The sequence below is a fragment of the Naegleria lovaniensis genome (genome assembly GCF_003324165.1).
Source record: "Naegleria lovaniensis strain ATCC 30569 chromosome Unknown tig011, whole genome shotgun sequence".
Lineage (NCBI taxonomy): Eukaryota > Heterolobosea > Eutetramitea > Acrasida > Naegleriidae > Naegleria > Naegleria lovaniensis.
Genome location: NW_025407833.1, coordinates 240,015 through 255,962, shown reverse-complemented (window position 1 = coordinate 255,962; position 15,948 = coordinate 240,015). Strand labels below are relative to the sequence as shown.

Sequence of the window (15,948 nt, the reverse complement as noted above, 5' to 3'; positions counted from 1 at the left end):
TTTTATTCTTCCTGAACAAAAATTGATTGCACACCATGTGTTGTCAAATGTTTCTTGTAGCTGTTGAACACGGAAATGTCATTAAAACTGTGAAGAGGTTCCATTATTGAAATGGATTTGATAGAAAACGGAATCACAGTGAAACTTGTCACATAGTGATCTGAAATTTCGCTGTTTGGATGCCGTCTAAATACCTCAATGAAAAGTCGATCTTCAAGCACGAATCTAATTCGTCCAACGCATGCCATCCTCGATCCTTCTTCTAGGGAGCAAACAATTTTAACAACATCATTTTCTTGGAACAGGCAATTGTTAAACTGAAGTATTTGAATTTTCTGTGAAGCTGCTGGCAGAAATTCATGGTTGACATTATACTTCAAAATATTAACCGCTCGATGCTCTACAGAAATCAAGGATGTGTCATCTAATATTGATAGTCTTTCAGGCCTTTCAATTAAGAAAATTCTCTCACCCATTCCAGAACTATTGCTTACAAACACTTTGTGTCTAATAGCGCAAAGAGGAATTTCTACATGTTTTCGATCTGACTCGTGTAATAATCGAAAAGTATCTTTTGTTTGTTGTGCTAAAACGTACTCAGTTGCAACTAGTCGAGAAAATCCGAATGAATCCACACGATAATACTTGTCGTCTAATGTTTGAACCACATCTCCAACACAGATTACTTCCATCGATTGGTCATGAATTTGCAACAGTTGTGAGAATGAATTGGATTCATATTCACTTTTTCTAAAGTAAAATCCATTAGCTAATGAATTGGATTCTAATGAAGTAGTGTCTTTGGGCTTGATTGTTGCATCTTTTTGTTTTGGTACATGCTCTGCCACAACACTTTCAATGTTACTACCAATTTGAGAGATGGAAGATTTAGAAGTTTGTGATAATTGTTTGGTTTCTTGTGATTTTGTTGTCTCTTTCGTTTCAGATGGACTTGGTTTTGATTTCTTTCTTTGAACAAGTTCTTCAATTTCTTGAGATGATTCAACTGTTGAATCCTTCTTATGTTCCACTTCTTCTTCATCATCACTGTCACTTTCAGAATCTTCATCATTCAAAGTTCTTTTCTTTGAGGTTTGTTTTTTTGCCATCTTTTGAACAGTAGACTTGAGGTCTGAATAATTTAAAATTTGATCCGATGATAATTTCCTTTCCAATGTGACAATAATTTCCAACAATGAATCTCGATCTAAAATTGGAAGTTTCAATTGTTTGGCTTCTTTCTTTACTTTGGCGTCTAACTTGTCATAATCCTCAACTAATAAAAAGTTAGATAGATGGTCTGTTTGTGATTTGAGAACAGTCATGACTTTGGCACCTCCAGCCTTTAGAATTGGAGTCCATTTCTCCTTAAAATCCTTTGATCCAATAATTCTCACTTTCACAGAATTGAAAATTCGTTCTTCCATTGGAACACAACAAGACAATTTAGAGCTCACATGTTGTTTCACTAGTTTTTTCTGTTTTGTAGATCGAACAAGGAATGACCCTCGATTCAATACATACTTGTACATGGAATCAACGAGTAATCGACCTTCAGAAATTGAATCATGAATCCATTCCTTTTTCAGGAGTGGAATTTCCATCATGAGTGCAATCAAATAATTTGGTTTTGTGGTACAATCATCTGCAATGAGAATAATCTTTTCTGCTTCTTGAATATCTTCAAGTGTTTCAATAACTTCACCGCCGTGGGATCGAATGGCTTTAATCACACGTTCTCTTTCAGTTGGTGTTGAAATGGAAGTTACTGTAAATCTTAAATCTTTAAATAACTTTTCTGATCGTACTTGTTGGTCGTGTACTTGTTTGATTTGATTTTGTGAATTGCTAGTACTACTACTACTACTCATTGTTGTCGTCGTCGTTGTTGTGGTCGTTGATTGATTGATTCTTTGATTCTTTGAACTGCTACTGCTACTACGACTTGTGGTTGTTGAGGATGTCTTTTTCTTTGCAGACAATGATGATTCTTCATTCTCATTCTCAGAATGGTCATCTGAGCTAATTTCATCCATCACGGGAAGGGTTTTTGATTTATCAGTAGAATTTTGGCCAGATGTTGGTTTCATCAAAGTGGCATGATGGATGGTGTGAATAATATTGGTCGTTTGTGAAGCCAACTTTGTAGCCTGCTTATTCATTGTTGTTGGTTCATGACTTGTTGCTGCTGTGGTGCTGGTCGTACTAGTTGGAAGAATATTCGTAGAGGCTGTACTCGTTGGGAGAGCACTCTTGCTGGTAGTGGTCATAGTAGTGGTGCTATTGATCGTGGATGATGTTGATTTCATTAGAATGGGTGGAGAAATGTGATTGGAATGCGAGTTGTTTGTTGCAACTACAGATGTTGGCGATACAACTCGTGCCTTAGGTGTGACCAATGTAGACTTGATTGCATGAAGAGTATTCTCCTCTTCATCATCAGTGTCCATGACCTCTAGTTCATTGGTTCTCAATAGAGGATGAACAGGAGATGATGATGAAGAAGAAGGTGACTTGTGGTTGGTCGAGGTTGTGGATGGCAATGTTGTTGAGGCTTTTAGAGAAAGAACTGGAGAATCTCCCGAGCTGGTATTGATTTGGTTCGGAGTTGAAGAAGAAGGTTTGTTATTCGTGTTATTGATATCATTGGATTGATTCACTTCGGAGTGTGATGGTTGATGAATAATCTTCTTTGTGGAAGAGGGAGTAGCTGCAAGATCTTGAAGTGTTTTTCCAATGCTTGGCTTTGGCTGACTCTTCACCTGGGTTGCATCATCCTCCTCTTCATCATCAAAGGAAATGTTTGAAAAATCCAAATCATTGTTCTCGGCACCCCATTGCGAGGCTTGTGTGGCTCCAATACTAGTTCTGAACATTTTTTTTAAAAAAAATTTAACAGAAAATAAAGGCGCGTTCCCTTTCGGGAGAGTGGAAGTTAGATTACGTTCTTTAGTCCTAAAGCAACACGTTACTCTTGATAAAATCGCTTAACAAGCGAGCCATCTTCTCATCACCACGTGTATTGGGGTGACCAGCACAACCAATATCGTGTTCAGCATTCAACAAGTTGTGCATGGAGAGAAAATGAATGGAATGTTCTCCAAATTTATGTTTTGCATTCTCTGCGACTCGTTCTGTGAAATTTTCATAACAATCATACATGAGCGGACCACATACTAACACTACTTTGAGACGATTCATTCTTCCTGAATCGGTTGTCGTGGTGGTATCGATTGCAGTGACAGGTTTCAAAACTGTTTCTCTCAATACGTTCCGTTGTTGAGCCTTTTCATAGTTTGAAAAAATAAATTCCAATAATTTAAGATAGCCTTGATAGTATTCAGAGAAGGAAGGACGTGGTGAGGTACTGAAATCATTTCCTCCTATCATATGGTAATTATTCAAGAGAGAATATTGTCGAGGTTATTGAGAATATCAATTAATATATTATTTAGTATCATTTAATTATATTTAAGATCATTTAATTATATTTAAGATCAATTCATATCAATTCATATCATTTCAAAAAATATGAATCAAACATGAAACAATCATCTGATCATAATTACTTACCTAAGGTAATCACCACCAAATGAGGAATATAAGTTTGATAATTCCATTCATACTCTCCAGAATTTGCAATCGTTCTTGGATAATAATAAGGAAATGGATCTTTGGATTGTGTGGAATTTTCTCCAAAATTTCGAACCACACCCTTTCCACTCCAACACTCCACATGATATTCACTCGCTTGAAGATATTGAGCAGTTTTTATCACAAAACTTTGATGAACGTCCTGAGTGGATGGAGTGTAAGCACATGGTGGATGACCTAAATTACCATAGGCACATGAAAGAGAATCTCCCAAGAATTCTACAATGAGATCTTCCTTAGTTGTATTGTGGAGACTGGTAAAAGTACTACTACTACTACTACTACTCGTAGAAAAAGATGAGGAATGAGTTTGAGATTTTGTGTTATGGATGTGAATCATGTTGTCATCGTCATCATTTGCAAGATACATTCCATATAATGAAACAATTCCTAAGAATGCTTCTGTTCTCTTTTCAACTTCAATTTCATAAGAAGTAAAAGCTCCAAGTTCACTTGGATGAATCTGCCATGTGAAACTCACTGTATAATTTTTTGGAGAGGATGTTTGATTGGTCACAAGAATTTGAGTATCGACAAGTATTCGAGAGGATTCAGCATTCAAAGAATCATTGGCCATTTTCCATAAATAAACATTATACCAATTTCCATGATCTTGAAGTGAAAGAATCACATTTGAAGTTGTGGATTGTTTGACAGGACCCTTGTTTGCATGTGACTCGTGTAACTTGTTGTTAGTAATGGAAAATTGAGTGTAAAATGAAATGGCAGACCAATCAAATTGAAAACAATTTGGGAGTTTCAAATATCGACCATGTTTGAATTGTATCGTTGAAATTACTGCCTTTCGAAGAAGAGGATGACTTTCGTTGTGGATTCGGAATGATGTTTTTGATCCCTCGGTCAGAATTGAAATTATAATCACAACTGCTAGCACCACGCAGAGTGAAAGTGTCATTCGTGTGCTTGTTTTGTTCACAATAATCATTTTTTTGAATTTGAATTATTTAATGGAATTATTAAGACTTGTTACATCATCTAAGTAATTTAATTTAGATCTAAATCATGCAAAAAAAGAACAACACAAGAAATGTCAGCGAAAGAAAATGAATCGATTTGAGAGAATTGGTTCCTGCTCCATTGATTTGATTTTTTCCTCCACCCACTGTCGTGTCCGTTTGATCTGAACCACCCGTGCCATCATAATAGAAGAGTGGTGAGGCTCCATTCACTTGAGTTTCAATCCAGTTTTTAAAATATGCCACTGAAGAATACACTCCTCTGTTAGTGACTGACGATGGAATACCACATCCACTGTTTGTCAAACATGTTAAAGATAAGGTAAATAATAATATATTACATATTAAGGTGATTCCATGATTCACAAGTGTTACATACCTTGGTCCATACGACACAACTCCTGACACTACAAATTGAGTATCATTCTTGGGCTTGAAGGAAAGACCACCTCCAGAGTCACCAACACAAGCATCCACTCCTTTTGAATCATTTTCATGGGGTGTTGTTACACATGAATACGATCCATTGTGAAGCATACCGTACGTCGATGCATGGATGAATTAGTTCTCAATATATATACACATTTGAAAGAATTTTACGCACTTACCATCACCATTACCAGCACATAACTGTCCATTCGCAGACGACATTCCAAGTCCTAATTTGTTACACAAGGCATCATCGACAATGGGTGCCACTCCAGCTCGTTGTTCATTCGATGCCGCTCCACTCGCATCACTCGTAATTCCCCATCCCACGATATAGTGAGGTGTTTTGACGAGAGGATTTTTTCTTGGAATTTTTGCAATATGTGTTTGAGGTAAATTTACGATAGGAGTCGATAATTCATAGAGAGCAATGTCATTCACCACTAATTGTTCATTGTATTGAGGATGATTCATAACTCTCTTCACTGCCACTCTCTGACAATTCGAATGAGTTCCAATCTGTGAAGGACAATTACTCAATACATTGGTACCATAGACAATGGAAAGTTTTGAGGGTAACACCACAGAACCATCCGATTCAAAATTGCAATGAGAAGCAGTGAGAATGAATTTTGATGAAATAATGGTACCTCCGCATGTGTGCTCAAAAGCTGTTCCAGGTTGTGATTGATATTGAATTGAAATGATGTGAGGAAATTGTTTGGGAGCAGCGATAGATCCTCCCTGCACTCGGATATTGAGTGTTGAGGCTTGAACTTGGAATGCAATTCTATCGTTGTTGTTGATGTTATGGTCATATACAGCGAGTAATAATGCCAATAATAAATAAAACCAGAATGAAACTTTCAATTATGTTTGTATCTTGATGAAATGTCTTGTTGCGTCGTCAAATTGTATCATGGTTGATTCAACGTTGAAATATTTAGTACTAAAATAATTTTTGGGATTCGTAGGGAGAATTGAGAGTAATTGTTGATTGCAATCGATGGTTGTTCTTTTTCTGTTGTGGATTAAGAGTGCGCACTCTTAAATCCACAACAATAAAAGCATTCTAAAACAGAAAGCCCTTCATGAATATTAAATTAGATTCCTTTTTGATGTTCATTAAGAGACGTTCCTTGCAAATTTAAAATTAAGGTTAGACGTTTGACAGACCGCTCACAAAAAGCAATTGTTCAAATTTCAAAATGTGTTGTTTCTATTGTGATAAGTTCCTGAGTTAACCCTCAGGACTCTCAACGAATCATAATGTTCCAATGTTGGGAATGTGTTCGAAAGTATTCAAATCTTAGGGTTGTTAATTTTCATGTATCTTGTGCTCTCGGTATCTCCAGGAAGAATGAATGTATTCACGCGTTGTATGACATGATTCCGCCCAACCCTTGGATTGAGAACAAGTCAAATCAAAAAAACTTTTAAATTTAGCAACAAGGTCCTGCTCTCTCTCTTCAGCTGAACACTGCATCCCTGTCTCTCATACAACATGTTGAGTGAAATTTTGAATCAGTCCTCATCGTCATCATCGGAAACAAAGAAAGAGTCGTCTACAACCAAATATCCCTACACTACAAGCATTGTTGCCGATGGAAGGAGAAAATTTCATACCACCTACAAAGATGGGGAAGAAATGGTCGAAGAGTTTGACCTTAATACCAATCAATTACTAGTACGCAAACGAAGAAGACCTACCGTATTGGGAGGTGAGGGAGAATGGCACTTTGAAATTGGAGGGGATGTGAAAGTGTTCAATCCTTTCAATGATTGGATTGCACCCTCGACCACTAATGTAAGTGAAGAGTTTATCATTCATCATTCAACAACGATATGACATGGTCAACATGTTGTACTCGACAATGAATCTTCACATGGATCCATGTGTGATCAGCCAATATTCATGAGAAAAGACACTTCGACACATTTTCAATGGAGAATTCGAAATTGTTTTTTCACTAAGGACACCTATCGGGTGAACGTGGATCATGAAAAGCAAGAGGTTGTCATTAGCACAACCAACAAAAAGTACTACAAGAGATTCAACATTCCAGAACTTGTCAGAGAATGTACACCTTCCATAAAACTCGAAGACCAATGTTTGAGTTGGACATTGGACAACAATACTCTCATTATTTCTGTAAGTACTTGTTTGAAGAATGGACGAGAATGATGAGCATGGACACCTTTCATCATCTTGATGTTGTTGTTGTCCATCATTTACACAGTACCAAAAACCTGAGGTTGTGATAAAGAAGGAAAGAGCAAAACAAGTGGAATTACTCTCCATGAAGACATCAATGCCCACAACAATAAAGATTTGAAAGTTAAGAGAAGGTTTATGATGACATTTACAAACGCGTTGTGGGTCAAATCGCCACGTGATGATGTAAGAGGAATAATAAAATTGAATAATGATGATTACGAAGACTTTTTGTTTTCATCCAACTCTTGAAGTAAATCTTGCCATGTATTTCTGTCTTTGTGGTCAAGTTTGTCTTGCAAGAATTTAACTTGAGATCTGGTTTGCGACCAACTTCCGTATGAAGCAAATGAGAGTAATTGCCATTCCAATTTTCTTTGTTTAATTCTTTCCTCTTCTTCATAGATTCTAATTCTTCTATTTTCAATGAGGTCTTTCGATCTAGACATGTTGTTATCAATCAAAGTAGTGATAGTATTTCTATTTAAATACGAAGCAACTGTAACCACACCGAGGAAACCTCCAACTCCTAACTTGAGAGCAAGAGGAAAGACAGGTTTGAAGGTTGGGGTTGATGCAGAATGTACTGCGTGTGGCATTTTTAACGATTTTTTTGACGCATGAGGAAAGTTTACAATTGCTTTTGAGTGTTGGTTGTGCTTTTTAACCTTCAAACTGCTGTCTTGGTTCCTATAAAATCATCTTATTGCAATAAGTCATAGATTGTGTCCTTAGAAATGTTGGCTTGAGACGAAGAAACAGTAACTTTGTATTGGAAGAGTTAACCGCCAAAAAACTACAAAAAAAGTCCTCAAATAAATAACACAAACTCATCATGATGAATACAAGCATGGAAGGTGGAAGTGATGATGGCGAGTCTACTGAATACGAAACTGATGAAGAAGAAGAAACAATAAATGACCAAGGTATGTCCCGATCTCTTGTCAACAGGAGGCATGAGGACGATGACTTTGGTTTGCCCTCCGATGATGAGGAAGGAGAAGATGACGAAGAATCAGACAATCTAAATTCAACTGGTAAATTCACTAGCATTGGAAATTCATCATCATCGAATAATATTGGTAATAAGGGAATAGTTGTTTCCAACAGATATGAGAGAGGTAATAGCGGAAGCAACCGGCCAACTCCCACAACAACGAATCAAAAACCCTCATCGGCTCAAGGGAAAGTTGTTCCAAATCAACATTACGATGAAGTATTTGAAACCAATGATGATGAAGTGCATTCCATCCCATCTCCTGAACATACTCCTAGAGATCCTAGAATGCAAGTTGGAGCCCCTAACACAATTCCTTCATCAGGTATTGCAGTCACCACAAAAAGTGAAGTTCCTAACAATCGAATGCAACATGAGTCAGAAGAAGAAGAGGAAGACGAAGAAGAGGAGGAAGAAGAAGAGGAAGAGGTGGAGGATGATGAGGAGGAAGAGGAGCATTATTCAGCAAGTATTAACAACACAAAACAACAACAGCAAAGATCACAACACGCCTCGTATAATGCAAACGAATCGAACGTGTTACTCAGCAAAATGAATGTTTCCAACGAGCTTAAAGAATTATTCACGTACATTAATAGATACAAACCTCACGAAATTGAACTAGATACAAAACTCAAGCCATTTATTCCTGACTACATGGCTTCCGTTGGAGAATTGGATCCTTTTTTGAAAGTTAAACGACCAGATCTTAAGGAAGATGAATTAGATGACCTTGGTCTAAAAGTTATCGATGAACCAAATCCAGTGCAATCGGATCCTACAGTGGTTACATTAGATTTAACTTATCAGATGAAAGGAGACATGAGTACAACCAATATTGCTTCCTCTACTGCTCATTCAGAATCTGTTTTGTCATCTGGAATTTCAATGAAAAAACCAGAAACCATCATTAAGAGTGTTGAGTCAGGCAATGACAAATTAATTCTTAAATGGATTAATGATATCAGAGAACTTCACAAAAAGAAACCACCCCCAACTGTTCAGTATTCAAAAGTTAATGTTGATTTTACTCAGCTCATTCAAGCTTGGCCTGACGCATTTGAAGAGGAATTGGCAAAAACTGATCTTCCAGGTGCAGATTTAGACGTAGATCTTGACGAATACATCAAAATAGTCTGTAGTATTTTAGACGTACCTGTGTATGAAGGCCATTTGATTGAGTCGCTGCATGTTCTTTTTACGTTATACCTTGAGTTCAAGACCAATCAACATATTCAATCTCAAATGATGTAGATTAATAATATTTATTGTTTTGAAGCATGGTTGGTTTGTTTAAAAAATAAGGCCTCACCCTCAATCGAAATGACAACGCCCGAGTCCGGCAAGACCAAAACCACGACAAAAACCATTTCGTCTTCAACCCGAGCCGTTGAAAATCCTCAGAAAGGTATTTCAAGTAAAGAGATCAAGCATTCCAACAATCTTACAAGCAGTCATACAAAATCAAACCTCCAGACATCACAAAAAACTGAATCTAAACATCCTTCTCCGTCGAGGAATGAAAATATGGGAAGCTTTCCATCAAGACCGTCCAAAATTCCCAAGCCTTCCTCCACAAGAAGAATATCCGTGAAAACGGCTGCTTCTCCCCTCGAACTCCACTCCTTGCCCGAGAACACCAACTTGCTCCAAAACAAGGCAAGAGTACACTCAGCTAGCAAAATTCCAAGACTCAAACATCGAGTAGTTCCCTCCTCAATAGAAACAGCAAAATCGGAATCAAAAACTACAAACGTCAACACTGACTATTCGTTTCATGTTGTTGGAGAAGACAGTAGTCAAATGACTTCTTGTACCTCCCTGGAGCAAACTTCAAACAACGGAAATATGTCATCAATCAAAAATAATAACATAACAACGCAAAACGAGGCTCTGTCATCCCTGCTCTCCTCTTCACTCACTGTCTCACATTCTCATCAGATCAACTCTTATGAGCCATCACCATTTGATTTTATAGAAGCTCCGATAGCAGATAGTAACAACAATCATCAAATATCTCTTTTAGAGACTGTGGAGGATATTATCCAAAATAATTTAATTCAACCACCAGAGCAACAACAGCCAATTGAAATGATATCATCAGACGACTCTTCTGAATTAAACTTGGAGGAGTCACAAGTTACCACGCAACAAACTCAACAAAATTCACAAGTGATAACAATCAATGATTTTCCCATGTACTCGGATATATTTAATCTTTCAAAACAAGGAAAGGATAAAGAGTTATTTAAATATCTGGCCGATTTATCTCAAATGACATCACTACTAGCGTCAACAAACGGAGAAGCACAAAAGAGTACATCAACCCAGGATGAAGACTCTCTCTATGAAGAGGCTTACAACAAGTTCATGAACAAGGGAGTGTTCGCAAGGTTAATAGTCAAACCACACATCAAGACTCTTAAAGCCATCGACCCAGAGACTGGAAATACTGCTCTTCATATTGCCCTTTTATCAAATCAAACAACTACAGCAAGTTTATTGTGCAAATGTAGAAGAAGTGATTCACCAAGCACTTCAACTAATTTAAGTGAAAATGGCCAAACGGATACTGATTTCATGAATATTGACCAATACAACTTTAACAAGGAAACCCCACTTCACATTGCTACTCTCAAAAATTTCTCCAATATTGCCCATGTTTTAGTTCTTAATGGATCTAAAGCATTTAACATTCCCGATGCCAACGGTTGGACAGCACTTCAATTAGCAGCAATTTATGAAAGAGAACAAATTGCTCACAGTATGTGTGAATATGGTGGTGATATTTGTGAAATGTATGGCGATTCTATTTCCAGAATGGTAAATGTTGACGAGATGAAAAATATAGAATCAAAACCCAGTGATCGATATGGATTTTTCGTTGAAAATCCCCAAAACAAATGGACCATCACTGATAAAGAAGGTCACTCGATAACTGAATATGTTTCAATAGATCCTGTAAAACAACCATCTCTATTTCATGAATTGCATAAGAGAAGAATGAAAGAAGAAAGTCGTTTAAAAAAGTGGAAGTCAATGTTTGCTGAAATTAAAGAAAAACATGCCAAAGGGGATTTGGAATACTTGCCTAGGAAGTTTAAAGAAAGAGTGAGGAAAGGAATTCCTAATGATGTTCGAGGCGAGGCATGGTTGTATCTTACTCATGGCCACATTTTGAAGAAGAATAATGAAGGTGAATATTCTAGACTTAAAAAGATGCCACTCTCAACAAAAGACGCAAAACAAATTGATGTAGATATTAAGAGAGAATTTCGTGAACATCGATTATTTGCTTACAGATATGGCAAGCATCAAGTGTGTCTTTTCAATTTACTCAGAGCTTATTGCAACTATAATACAAGACTGGGGTATACTCAAGGAATGTCTTCTATTGCAGCCATGTTGTTAATGTATATGAATGAAGAGGATGCGTTTTGGACGTTTTGTTCCATCATGGAGAGTGATCACTACAACATGCAAGAAATGTATTTCGCTGGTCTGCCAGGAGTGTATAAGGCCACATATGTTTTTTCTCACATTCTTTCCAAAAGAATGAAGAAATTTATGAAAATATTTGAAAATAATGAGCATGGAATTCGTTTAGATGCATTTTGCACAAGATGGTACATGTTAAACATGCTTACACAAATTCATTTTGATATTGCTGTATTAGTGTGGGATTTATTCTTATCAGAGGGAAATAAGGTGATTCACAGTGTTGCTGTTGCATTTATGAGATTATTTAAAAGACAACTCAACAAATCAAAATGTGATGAATCAGCCATGTTATTGAACCATCTCATAGACGCAGATTTTGATTTAGAAAAATTGATGCGAAAAACACTCAAAAGCAAAATTAAGGAAAAAACAATCAGAGCACTGGAACTGGAGTATGAACAAAAACAGAAATGAAACTGAATCATATTCGAGTACTGCTCCCGAAATCACACTTCTCTCTACTATTTCAATAATTGACTTGCTGGTCAATTATAAAACTGGATGAGACACGAGAAGATTGGGTCATATGTATACATGATCCATTTTCAGTTGTGTTTCACGTGTATTGTATGAATACATTACGAAAATTATTACATGGTTGTGTTTGTGGTGTTCGCTTCACTGGATCATCTTAATCTCAAGATGCTCACTTGACTCCAAGCAAAGAAGGAATCCAAAGCTAAAAAAAACTTTCAAAAAAAAATTAAGAATGTCTGGCATGGGTACAGGCTACGATTTGGCCGTAACCACTTATTCTCCTGATGGTCGTCTCTATCAAATTGAATATGCAAACAAGGCTGTTGAATCAAGCGGAACAGCCATCGGTATTTGTTGTAAAGATGGAGTTGTATTAGCTGTTGAAAAACTGGTTGATTCCAAACTTCAAGAAGAACACACCAATACTCGAATTTTTAATGTTGATAGAACAGCTGGATTGAGTATCACTGGATGGAAGCCTGATGGAAGACCAATCGTCAATAAAGCCAGATCGGAAGCCAGAGGATACTTGGATCAATTCGGACATCGTATTCCAGGACGAGTGCTCTCTGAAAGATTAAGTGCAAGTGTTCACTTTCAGACCTTGTACATGTCAAGCAGACCATTCGGAATTACAACATTATTAGCAGCTTATGATCGTGTGGATGGTTATCAATTATATCAAATTGAACCAAGTGGAGAGAGTTGGGGATATAGGGCTTGCGCCACTGGAAAGGGAAGACAAGGAGCAAAATCAGAACTTGAAAAGTTGAATTTAGATACTCTTACAATCAATGATGCTCTCAAAGAAGCAGCTCGTATCATGTATCATGTTCATGATGACACAAAGGATCGACCAATGGAGTTGGAATTGAGTTGGATTAGCGCTGATACCAACAATGAACACCGTAAAATTACAGGTGATTTGTATGAGCAATTGAATCAATATGCAAAGGATCAAACTAAAAAGACGGGAGCTGGATTACAAACTGGTGCTTCAGGAAGTGAAATGCAAGACGATGAAGATTTGTCTTCTGAAAACAAGTAATAATTTATTGCAGACGTCTGTGTTAAGAGTGGTAGTAGTAGTAGTAGTAGCAGCAGACAGCAACCACAAGATTTCATGCACTAATTTTGTATCATTACACACACATTAAATCTCAGCAGCAACTCGCTAGAATTCTTCAAAAAAAATATTATGAGCGATTGGACAACACGAATTAGTTCCGATACTTGTCAAGTTAAATCATCGGAGCAACAGGAAAATGGTTCATTCAGTGCAGGAGATGAACCATGCAAAGCTTTTGAAGAGGATGGTTTTTGTATGAAAGGCTCTCAATGTACATTTAAACATGATCATGCCATCACGAATGTAAATTATATTGAATTTCTTTTTGAGTATGAAACCATTACAACATCAGGAAATAATTCAAATGATGTTTCACTCTCTAAAAAAGCAAAGAAAATTCAACAAGTGATTCACACATCTCAAAAGCCAAAAATTGCACCCAAATCCAAAAAAATTAAATTAACGGAAAATATAAAAGATGAAACGACAACACCTTTGACACAACTTACAGAAGAGCCATTTGAAATTCCAGTCGAGTATGAAAAGGTTAATTTCGAAAAACCTCTGATTCCTTTTGATTTCTCTTATCATACGCCAACACATGTAAGACAAAAGATGTTGGAAGACCTCATTGAAATTCATTCAAAAATTACAAACAATAAGAAAAAAGCAATTGTGTTATCCTTTCAAAAAGGTATGGAATTGACAAAGTAATAGTATGTGGTTATCAACCTTATGAATAACGAAAAAAAGAAAAAGAATTTTACACTGGATCGTTTGACAAGATGAGTTATACGAGGCAATTTACAAGATTTAAAAAAGCACAGGCACCAACTTCTTCTTCACAAACAGTATCCACACAAGGAAATCAAGAAGCAAGGAAATGATAATACATCATTCAAGTGCTTTGAAAGGTCCACTTCACTTTCAGTTTTCGAACAACACTCACAAAAAAAATAGAACAATGAAGAACCAAAAAAGCGCAGATCATAACAAGAGAAAGAGACAACCTTCAAATGCTTCGGAATCTACAGATCGAAATTCTTCGTCCACTACAAACACATCGTTGGAGCCCAACATTTTATCATCAAATAATTTAATGCCACCACCGCCATCATCAAAGAAACGAAAAACCAAAAAACAACCAGAGCCAAAAAACTATAGCAATATATTACCTTTTGATTTTTACGATAAATTAAATATTAATGGTCAATATGTTTTTGTGCTTTCGGAATTAGAACGAGAGAGTAATTACCTAAATGATGTACATAGGAAACTCTTAGAACAGCTACACAAACTTCAAATAGAAGAATCTATAATGAAAAAACATTTTGAAGCAATTCATCATCATCATCAACAACAGGAAGAATTATCAGAACATAACGAACAAGCAGTTCCCGCTGCAGCTCCACCATTTACATCCTATTTGGCTGAACTTATTGGCCATTCATCAGCACAACACATGCATCATGATGAATTTCATGACACTAGCTCAAATATTCTGTACGCCCCTGAAAATATAATGTCAACAGAAAATATCAAATATGCTCCTGGGTTTAATGAAATGGAGCTGAAATCTGGCAATAAGAGGACTTCAACCTCTACGTCATCCACACATGATCATGTGGAAGAATATGATAATGAACATTTAGGATCTTCGAATGTACCAGAAGTGAAGTCCAAAAACTTTTTAACTTTACGTAAAATGGTAGAAGAATCAAGAATTTTTGATTTATAAACACTATTTACAGCTAGGATGAATTCAAACTGACATTGAAATACCTAATTTTTTCGTCTAGGCCTGTGTTCGTAAAGAATAACCTGCAGATATTCATCGGTTTTGATCACTCTTCTCTCACTGTTGTCACCAACGCTCGTGTCTTGAAGAATTGAGTTGTCCCCGTTCAGGGTGCCGTCAGAATTGCTTTTAGGATCGACGCTAATAACTTTTCTATCTCGTCTGTGTCTAAAGAACAGTCCGTTCTCACTGTTCGCAATAACCTGAAACGTTGAACTATTGTTATATGAAACTGTTTGTGTTTTCCAGTTGTAATAACTGAGATCGGATGTTTTCGGCATTAACCTTTTTTTTAAACTGAAATACTCTTCAAAATCTTCAGATTTAAGACGGTGTCCATAATCAATGTATCCACTGACTTCATTCCCTTTCTTGTCATAATCTCGAATGAAAATTATGGTATTCAGTCTTCCACTTCTTACTTTGGCTTCACGCTTTGCCAGTTCATTTAGCAGAGGATAATTCCTCAAATCTTTTCCAAAGGAACATAACCGATCAGTTTTGTTCGAATCGTTTCCAGAGCCCATCATGCCAGTGCTCAAAGAAGGAGTTTTTACAGTCAAGCTCAACATGTACTTTTTTTTCTGTTCTTCAAATTGTTCCCTTGACAAAATGTTATATCTCTTAAATTCATTCTCAATGATGGCTCTTGCAAGATCTTGATTTTCAAGGTAAAACAAATCTTTAGTTGTTATTTTCTCATCCAAATAATCTTCATAGGTAGGATATTTGAACAATGACTTTGGATCAGTAATAGAATTTCCTCCGACAACGACAGACGAAGACGATGGTGTTTCATTGTTAGTTGATGACATTTTTTTATTTCTTATC

General features: G+C 36.6%; 11 protein-coding genes across 11 annotated transcripts; 6 read left to right on the top strand and 5 right to left on the bottom strand.

The window, feature by feature from the left end:
• Window positions 1-2: 2 nt before the first annotated feature.
• Window positions 3-2,876, bottom strand: C9374_000859 (uncharacterized protein; the record flags this gene model as incomplete). The annotated part of the gene is made up of 1 exon (XM_044698682.1): window positions 3-2,876. The coding sequence occupies one exon, from the start codon at window positions 2,874-2,876 to the stop codon at window positions 3-5; it is 2,874 nt and encodes a 957-aa protein (XP_044552001.1).
• A 79-nt stretch (window positions 2,877-2,955) lies between these two features.
• On the bottom strand, window positions 2,956-4,600 carry C9374_000858 (uncharacterized protein; the record flags this gene model as incomplete). The annotated part of the gene is made up of 2 exons (XM_044698671.1): window positions 2,956-3,383; window positions 3,574-4,600. 2 exons carry the CDS (start codon window positions 4,598-4,600, stop codon window positions 2,956-2,958), a joined length of 1,455 nt encoding a protein of 484 aa, XP_044552000.1.
• Window positions 4,601-4,670: 70 nt separating this feature from the next.
• C9374_000857 (uncharacterized protein) lies at window positions 4,671-5,534 on the bottom strand (the record flags this gene model as incomplete). The annotated part of the gene is made up of 3 exons (XM_044698660.1): window positions 4,671-4,926; window positions 5,011-5,110; window positions 5,240-5,534. The coding sequence occupies 3 exons, from the start codon at window positions 5,532-5,534 to the stop codon at window positions 4,671-4,673; spliced, it is 651 nt and encodes a 216-aa protein (XP_044551999.1).
• A 1,030-nt stretch (window positions 5,535-6,564) lies between these two features.
• Window positions 6,565-7,245, top strand: C9374_000856 (uncharacterized protein; the record flags this gene model as incomplete). The annotated part of the gene is made up of 2 exons (XM_044698649.1): window positions 6,565-6,867; window positions 6,967-7,245. The coding sequence occupies 2 exons, from the start codon at window positions 6,565-6,567 to the stop codon at window positions 7,243-7,245; spliced, it is 582 nt and encodes a 193-aa protein (XP_044551998.1).
• A 248-nt stretch (window positions 7,246-7,493) lies between these two features.
• On the bottom strand, window positions 7,494-7,874 carry C9374_000855 (uncharacterized protein; the record flags this gene model as incomplete). The annotated part of the gene is made up of 1 exon (XM_044698638.1): window positions 7,494-7,874. The coding sequence occupies one exon, from the start codon at window positions 7,872-7,874 to the stop codon at window positions 7,494-7,496; it is 381 nt and encodes a 126-aa protein (XP_044551997.1).
• A 236-nt stretch (window positions 7,875-8,110) lies between these two features.
• On the top strand, window positions 8,111-9,526 carry C9374_000854 (uncharacterized protein; the record flags this gene model as incomplete). Its single annotated transcript, XM_044698627.1, has 1 exon — window positions 8,111-9,526. One exon carries the CDS (start codon window positions 8,111-8,113, stop codon window positions 9,524-9,526), a length of 1,416 nt encoding a protein of 471 aa, XP_044551996.1.
• Window positions 9,527-9,595: 69 nt separating this feature from the next.
• C9374_000853 (uncharacterized protein) lies at window positions 9,596-12,187 on the top strand (the record flags this gene model as incomplete). The annotated part of the gene is made up of 1 exon (XM_044698616.1): window positions 9,596-12,187. One exon carries the CDS (start codon window positions 9,596-9,598, stop codon window positions 12,185-12,187), a length of 2,592 nt encoding a protein of 863 aa, XP_044551995.1.
• A 295-nt stretch (window positions 12,188-12,482) lies between these two features.
• On the top strand, window positions 12,483-13,298 carry C9374_000852 (uncharacterized protein; the record flags this gene model as incomplete). Its single annotated transcript, XM_044698605.1, has 1 exon — window positions 12,483-13,298. One exon carries the CDS (start codon window positions 12,483-12,485, stop codon window positions 13,296-13,298), a length of 816 nt encoding a protein of 271 aa, XP_044551994.1.
• A 150-nt stretch (window positions 13,299-13,448) lies between these two features.
• C9374_000851 (uncharacterized protein) lies at window positions 13,449-14,206 on the top strand (the record flags this gene model as incomplete). Its single annotated transcript, XM_044698594.1, has 2 exons — window positions 13,449-14,013; window positions 14,073-14,206. The coding sequence occupies 2 exons, from the start codon at window positions 13,449-13,451 to the stop codon at window positions 14,204-14,206; spliced, it is 699 nt and encodes a 232-aa protein (XP_044551993.1).
• A 77-nt stretch (window positions 14,207-14,283) lies between these two features.
• C9374_000850 (uncharacterized protein) lies at window positions 14,284-15,057 on the top strand (the record flags this gene model as incomplete). Its single annotated transcript, XM_044698583.1, has 1 exon — window positions 14,284-15,057. One exon carries the CDS (start codon window positions 14,284-14,286, stop codon window positions 15,055-15,057), a length of 774 nt encoding a protein of 257 aa, XP_044551992.1.
• Window positions 15,058-15,101: 44 nt separating this feature from the next.
• C9374_000849 (uncharacterized protein) lies at window positions 15,102-15,932 on the bottom strand (the record flags this gene model as incomplete). Its single annotated transcript, XM_044698571.1, has 1 exon — window positions 15,102-15,932. The coding sequence occupies one exon, from the start codon at window positions 15,930-15,932 to the stop codon at window positions 15,102-15,104; it is 831 nt and encodes a 276-aa protein (XP_044551991.1).
• Between the last annotated feature and the right edge of the window lie 16 nt (window positions 15,933-15,948).